This window comes from Odontomachus brunneus, unplaced genomic scaffold, assembly GCF_010583005.1.
Source record: "Odontomachus brunneus isolate Ranch 3 - 2012 unplaced genomic scaffold, Obru_v1 Obru_scaffold_063, whole genome shotgun sequence".
Classification (NCBI taxonomy): Eukaryota; Metazoa; Arthropoda; class Insecta; order Hymenoptera; family Formicidae; genus Odontomachus; species Odontomachus brunneus.
In genome coordinates this window covers 181,950-189,042 of record NW_022639513.1, presented here as the reverse complement: position 1 = coordinate 189,042, position 7,093 = coordinate 181,950, and the positions used below count along the sequence as shown (strand labels likewise).

The 7,093-nt window shown below is 35.5% G+C and overlaps 2 protein-coding genes and 1 long non-coding RNA gene across 5 annotated transcripts in view; 2 read left to right on the top strand and 1 right to left on the bottom strand.

Annotated features, from left to right (window-relative positions):
- Positions 1–7,093, top strand: part of LOC116846405 (hydrocephalus-inducing protein-like) — a 56,909-nt gene that overhangs the window by 28,768 nt on the left and 21,048 nt on the right. Inside the window, exons 29-33 of the mRNA XM_032820180.1 lie at positions 1,918–2,182; positions 3,661–3,889; positions 4,225–4,255; positions 4,794–4,871; positions 4,972–5,088. Coding sequence (XP_032676071.1) covers positions 1,918–2,182; positions 3,661–3,889; positions 4,225–4,255; positions 4,794–4,871; positions 4,972–5,088 — 720 coding nt within the window. The remainder of the gene's footprint in view (positions 1–1,917; positions 2,183–3,660; positions 3,890–4,224; positions 4,256–4,793; positions 4,872–4,971; positions 5,089–7,093) is intronic.
- On the bottom strand, positions 877–5,750 carry LOC116846330. Of its 2 annotated transcripts, none has more exons than XR_004378460.1 (4): positions 5,609–5,750; positions 3,685–3,923; positions 1,894–2,130; positions 877–1,817 (listed from the first exon to the last, which is right to left on the bottom strand). It is a non-coding gene; the product is annotated as an uncharacterized LOC116846330 (long non-coding RNA). The 2 variants fall into 2 exon arrangements; XR_004378461.1 differs by having other exon boundaries at positions 877–1,763.
- LOC116846327 lies at positions 1,934–5,732 on the top strand. 2 transcript variants are annotated; one of them, XM_032820019.1, is made up of 5 exons: positions 1,934–2,182; positions 3,661–3,889; positions 4,225–4,871; positions 4,972–5,170; positions 5,718–5,732. In XM_032820019.1, the coding sequence occupies exons 1-3, from the start codon at positions 1,972–1,974 to the stop codon at positions 4,280–4,282; spliced, it is 498 nt and encodes a 165-aa protein (XP_032675910.1). In that variant the 5' UTR covers positions 1,934–1,971; the 3' UTR covers positions 4,283–4,871; positions 4,972–5,170; positions 5,718–5,732. The 2 variants fall into 2 exon arrangements, with proteins under 2 accessions (XP_032675910.1, XP_032675911.1); XM_032820020.1 differs by having other exon boundaries at positions 4,225–4,892.

Genomic DNA, 7,093 nt, shown 5'->3' with positions numbered 1-7,093 from the left:
GATTAAAATATAATAAATAATTAAAACGGTCAATATAAATTACCTTTGTTGAGCTCGGCTAAAAGTAAAACGATCCTGTCAACGATAACATTGCCACGTCTAAGTAATAGAGATAATAACAGATTTATATACACGAGCATTAACATTGCGGCGACGGAATGTTCTCTTGGAAGAGAAGGAAATAAACAGAGTTTTATTTTCATAATAAGCTACAGTAGCTGTTACCCAAATATTCTGTGTCCTTTTGAGAGTTAAGTCCATGCTTTTGAAATTTAATATAAATCATTTCTGATATCAGGCGTTTCAAGTAATAACGTTTCTCATGCAAAACTTTGGCTTGATCCCAATTGAAATCATGGTTTTTTCTCAAACGATATTCTTGTATGGCCGTTAACTCAATTGTAGAACTCCTTGGTATTCTCCTATGCTCAGCAATGCGCGTAGAGAGTCTTCTACTAGTTTAACCAACATACGACGCCTCACAACTACTGCAATTTATACACAACGTTATTATGGAAACCAGGAGGCAACCTGTTGTTATGCACACGAATCATTTCTGATAATTTATTATTGCAAGAATAAGCAATATTTGTCAAATTATTTTTAAAAAGCTTTGCCAGTCTGTTCAAAACCACACCAAAAAACGGTATGGTAAAATATTTTTTATCATAACCAGATGCTGTCAAATTTTAATACGTAATAGCAATTATTTTCGACTGGTATCATAAACCAACGTTTTCTGATCGGTATCTAAACTATTTGTCTTTTCATCCTATTCAACACAAGATCGGAACAATTATTGGCTTGGTGGATTGGATGTTTTATCTTAGTCACTCGACTTTCCATAAGAATAATTTAGACTTTATCATTTTGACGCTAATTAATAATAATTATCCTTTTGATCGAATTTTTAAAATTATAATCTTCTTATTTCTTATTAAAATTTAGAGTTTTAACATGTTTATGATAATAACTTGAATGTCTAATAGAGTTACTTCGACTCTTTATTTAATTGTCAGTGCATTGCGAAAACACGTTTACTACGTTTTAATACGTTCACTACACGATTTATTTAGAGGACTCTGTCCACACACATGAGCCACATTATTTTTTTTTACATAATTGTGTAAAACAGACTTAGTTTCATGTAGCGAAAGAGGGAGAGTCGAGCATTCTAGTATCAAATTAACGTGAAGAAAGGATATTTCTGCTAATTATATTTCGTATTTTTAATTCTTTGTTCTCTTACCGCATTTAGAAAAACATTGATATTTTGAATACACCGAACTTTGCATTTTTTTCTGTTTGTCAATTTTCTCTCCTGTGTTGCGTGACGCGATTCGACCATCGGTCGCAGGATTTCTCGCTGTGATTGTAGCGCGTGCCCGGCCGCGTCGGGAGAGCAAAATAGGAATTATATAAATAACTTCACGATTGCTCGTGTATATCGAGTTTAAATATTTGTTCATAATAATGGGGAGATTTTTTGAATCGATGCGTACGCGAGCATCGCGTCATAACCGTCACGGGACACAAGCGATAAAATACAGACTGTCGTTGTTGGTTTTATATCCGATGCAATCCCGGCCGTTGTTTACACGTGAAAACCAAAAGAAACATTACAGCTGACGCGTGTGCAGCATTCTAACAATTTTCGGTTGAGGTTGGCGTAATACATGAATTTCCCTCATGGGAGAGTAAAACTCAGTCTCCGTTTTGCCTTCGTTTCCTCTCCAGGCGCGCACCATGTGTGATGCTCCTCTCTTCCTTTCCGACATATTGCGAAAAGGATGGCAAATAAAGAAACAAACAAGAGTCTGTTAGCAGATTTTAAAATTTGTACAAAGTGCAGCATGAAATCGGCAATTATTTGGTATAATTCGATATAATTACCTTTGACATGTTATTAATTGATAGACGCGCGAATACGTGTTCACCTTCTCGAATACTGGTGCGGTCGACGTGGAGTACATGTGGCAGATAAATATGGACGAGCAGTACCCGATGAGACGAACCGCAAATTATTCGCGACTCACGCTGGGACCACAGGGAGATATGCGATCTGCGACTAACTCGTTGGTACACACTCATGAGTCTCGCCAGCGACCTGATCAATATCACGCGGCGGAGCTAAACGATAAAGGCGCTAAATTAAATCGACGATGTCTGACGTCATCTCGAGGTAATTAAAAAATGTGGAATCTAGAAAGGTATAATTTCATCCTCAGTGCGGGATCCTTTGAGTCCCAGAGGACTTTATTCTTATACATATATACGTGATCTCAAAAGGATGCTTCTAAAAGCAAAAGGAAAGTATTCTAACTGCAATATTGTTAAAGTTAGAGAAATTTCGCTTTTTATCTACAACTACTCTCTTAAAGTGAATCAGTGAAACATCATTGAAAGCAGTAAATAAACACTGATTTTCAGCTATAAGTACAGCACTGAAACTGCTCAGTGCTATACTTATAACTGATATCAGTGACTATTCACTGATTCACTTTAAGAGAGTAGCTTAACCTTTTCATCCTTGAATATGTATACTACTCAGGACGAAAGGGTTAAACTACCCTTAAACTGTCCAGGTTATCACAAAATGTCAAGAAGATGAAATTAGAGGGAAGAAGTAGGATGTCCAGATTTCATGGTAGCTTATATTTCTTGCAAAGTTCTAGACAGTAACTACGCAAAACATGGCTCAGATCAGTCAAAGGGTTTAAGAGTTAATAGAGAACATACAGACACAGATATTATTATCATATACATTATATAAAATAAATCTTGTTAGTCGCGTCTGTCGTATCGCACGTAAAAGGACATTCTGCTTCAAGCAAACATATTCCTTTTGATTAAAAAAAGGGTTGAAATAATATTTCATAAATTTTCGATTAATTGTTCACACTTTCTCTTTCATTAGAATAGAAATATGTTTGGTAAAAGGTTTTGCACAGAAAATGGGATTACAAGAAATAGCAAATAGAGTTCTTTTCTTTGAGCGTATATTCGATCATGAAATAAAAGAACTCGATTCAATCATGAAATAAAAGAATATTTACGAAAATATTATAAAACATAACAAAAACATAACAAAAGTATAATAAAAGACCGAGTTTGGATACAAGTGGTATTCTGCTATGTAATTATTGTGTATTTTCTTGCTTTTCACTTTTAACGTGATTTTCACGCATCTACATTATATTTTCAATAAATTATTTCCGTCATGGCTGTCTTTCTTGTTATGTCCTTTACTCATTCTACGCGTTACAATCACACTTTAAAGAAAGAACAATGTTATTTTTCAGATTATCTTGAAAAACTCACATTCAAGAGCTTTTAAAGAGTTCATTAATATGACATCATATTAAAGAATTCTTTAAAAGCTCATTTCTATAATATCTTTCTCAAATCGACGCATTAATCAACATTATAATGTCATTATTGTTTCTTATATACTGCGTTCGGAAATTCTACTCCAAGTTAAAATACAGAGAAAAGAGTTCTTGAAAGTAAATTAGAAATTTACACCAGTACGTCTTGGAGGCGCTTGGTGTTACCGTCAAAGTTAATAGAGCTCATTTCGTTTTAATATTCGTTTTATTGTATGTGAAAAGCTTTCGTCTTACACGTGAATCACGACAACGGATGTCGTTATTTCTGCAGAAGATATCGTCAAGATAAAACTACCTGCTAGCGCCCACGATCCATCCGATCTCTTCAGCAGTAGTGCCGGATTGACAGAGCGAAGTAGCGACAGTTGGTTAGAGAGTGACGATTTGCCGTTTGGGATTTACCCCGAAAAGGGAATCCTGCTGCCGGGTGAATCGGCAAAATTCACCCTGCGATTTTCTCCTACGGACGTGTTCGACTACAAAGCGTATCTCACATGCAAGTAAGATCATTACTGCGACTCGACGATTTCCATCCTAAAATATATAATCTTCCCAGCAAACACAATAATATAACAGTTATATTACATCGTTGTAATATAACGGGATGTAACGTGCAATATAACATGTTTGTTACATGTAATATACACATTAGTTATAATTCCCCATTCATACGAAGTTGCCGTTATATAATAGAAATATAACGTGTTACTAAAATGTTATATAGCTGTTATATATATTGCTGAAATGTTATATAGCTGGAATATAAATTATTATTTTCCAGCAATTATAGGCATTTAAACTCATGTCCTTATAAACTCATGGTACTTTTGTTTAGGAAGTATAAGGCTTTATACAGGGTGTCCCGTGTAAGACGGACCAAAAGAAAAATATAAGTAGAACACATAAAAGTGAACAAAAATTGTACACGTCATTTTTCAAACAACTACGTAAAATTTTAATCCAAGAAGATTCGCGAATGATCAAATGTGATAAGATAGATGAGCTGCGATGGCGAGGTTTGCCGTTGTATGCTTGTATATTAGATCAAACTGAACAAAAAAGTTTTCTTTCATTTTCTAAATGACACGTAGATGTTTAGTTATTAGTTGAAAAAGATTGGTGCATTATCGCATACAACTGTATTGTGACGTGGCAGTGGTGCAGCTGCACGTCACAAGAGGATTAAGCTGTCGAATCAAGAAATTAGATTGATTTCTTAGTGATCGCTCGGGCTAAGCCGCGAGAAATTCGTGCGAATATTTACATTTTCGATAGCGGTTTCCGATAGTGTTTATGTGTCGTACCATCGGCGTAGCTATCGGAAACATTCGGATTTTCGCGTTAGATTAGCGATTCGCGCGTCCCGAATACCTGTGTCCTCGCGGCTCCCGAAACTGACAACAGGAGGTCGAGAGTGAGGAAACATGGAAGCACAGCGTGGGACAAGAGCTTTCTCTCTGGGAAACCCCACAGAGAACCAGAGTGAGTCCTCATTATTCAAATGTTAGTGACAGTAATGAATGCCGTGTCGTTCCGAATTTGGATGCCGCCGACCTTATATTCGTCTTTCGATTTTTTGTAGAATACTGGCTACGGGACAACAATAACAATCTCGGAACAAAGAGATGACCTACCAGACTTGTATCGACTCGTTCGGCCATCTTTTGCGTTGGAATTAGCATTGAGTAACGATTATTCGGTAAAGTGGTGTGGTCTGCTTCGCATCTGGCGTCCAACATCTTGAGTTCCGCGAGCGGAGCGTGGGAGGGTGGTATTTTGCGGTAAGTGGAGGAATACTCCTCGCAGTACATAAACTTCTTTAATTAGTAAGTAAACGTGTACGTGGTCATTTGGAAAATGGTAGAGGATTTTTTTATTTAGTTTGACTGGAGATGTGCGAACTATTCGAATTCGAATCAAATCCCTATGATTCGAATCCGAATAATTAGAAAATTTCGAATCGAAAAGATTCGAATACGAATTGCGCACTTTAGCATTAATGAAATACTATTAAAGACATCCAGCTTTACGGAAATTAGCATGACTTGAAAAGTTTGCTATACATTAAGATTTTCTTCATAAACATTAAAAGAAGACAACGGCTTCAAGATAAATTCTTATCGACAATTGTCGGATCGATATGTGTCGTTGCGCAGCTTTCAATGCTGAAACTGTATTCTATATATACGTTTACCGATTATATATTATATATCTCTTACCTTAAAATGAATTGATACCACATGATCAATGTTTTCTCTCTCATACTGAAATCCCTATTTTCATGTTGAATTCAATAATTATGTTAATTAAACAATCTTCACTGTTAAGCTTTATATCGTAGACCATTATCTCCAAACTAACATGGATCGTGCCGAAGAAATTCCTGCAAACATACATTCCGGTTTGGAATATCATCCCTGGGAAAAAAACAGAAATCCGAATATTATTCGCTTGAAGCCGCTACATCCATTCGAGGTGTTTATTTTAAACATAGAGGGAAGAGAAGACGGAATATATTCCGACGATAAATATTTGCTATTGTGTTGTGAATTTAAAGAAGACTTGAAAATTTTTTTCACTCAATCTAAGGAAATGATCAATATCTTAATATAAGTAATATGAATAACAGTGAAATATTAAATTCAATTAAAACCAAAAAATTTATCCAATGTGTAACAAACGCAGACACGATAAACGAGTGAGGCATTTTGCTGTGAGACCTTATTACAGTAAGTACTTTTTAATTAATTTTTTACAGCGTAAACTATAACTATGATGGCATAAATAAAGAGTATTTTAAAAAGCTCTATCCGAAAAAAACTTTTTTTATATTTCAAACTGGTTATCTCAAAACCTATCTAACGTATTACAATTGTATTGATTTTATTTGAAAGATAATTTAATTTTCTACAAATTTTGTTTTAATATTTTTGAAAGAAAACAACGCATACTTCTCTATATATCTGCAAAAATGTATAAAAACCGTGATTTTGGGACGTTACTTTTTTAAGGAAGCATTTTTCGATCCATATTTATAGAAAATTTTTTGTTCAAATTTATATTTACTGTAAAATCTTAATATCTGGATGACAAATATATGGATGACAAATCAGACGTATTTAGTATTTAGTATTTGGCAGCGCATTGTATACTTCGCTGAATTAAACATTATTCTTTTATTGTTCATTGTTTCAGCTCCTGAGTATCTTTATGAGATTCTACATGATGAAGCAGAAGAAGATATAAACCAGTATCCGTATACCGGCAGACTATGATGCGTAGTGTCAGCCATAGAAGGAGGAGAGCATACTAGGTGGCGGCGGGACGCCGTGCGTTCGAGATCTGCGTATTTTTTTCGTTCCAGAAAGAGAAAAAAATATCGAGAGCGCGTCCTGCTAGGCCGGGACTCAAACCCGGGTCTTTCGCTTGCCGGGCGACTGCTCTAAACCACTGAGCTACCTGACACTCCACGCTCACGACACTCTCCTCTTCCTAGATAACGCTCAGAGATGCCGTTCTGCCTTTGTAAGTACTTTCTAATTAATTTTTTACAGCGTAGACTATAATTATAACAGCATAAATGAAGAATATTTTAAGAAGCTTTATCTCTCTCTCTCCTTCTCGTTGATAACCGAAAAGAACACTTTTTTTGTACGCTTGAAACTGGTTATCTCAAAACCTATGTACCGTATTACAATTGTGCT

Bases quoted from the DNA above. Each gene is read 5' to 3' on its own strand.
- LOC116846327 (XM_032820019.1), top strand. From the start codon at position 1,972: ATGTGGCAGATAAATATGGACGAGCAGTACCCGATGAGACGAACCGCA. The intron at 2,183-3,660 runs GTAATTAAAAAA...TTATTTCTGCAG, and splicing joins ATGTCTGACGTCATCTCGAG to AAGATATCGTCAAGATAAAA. The intron at 3,890-4,224 runs GTAAGATCATTA...ACTTTTGTTTAG, and splicing joins AAAGCGTATCTCACATGCAA to GAAGTATAAGGCTTTATACA.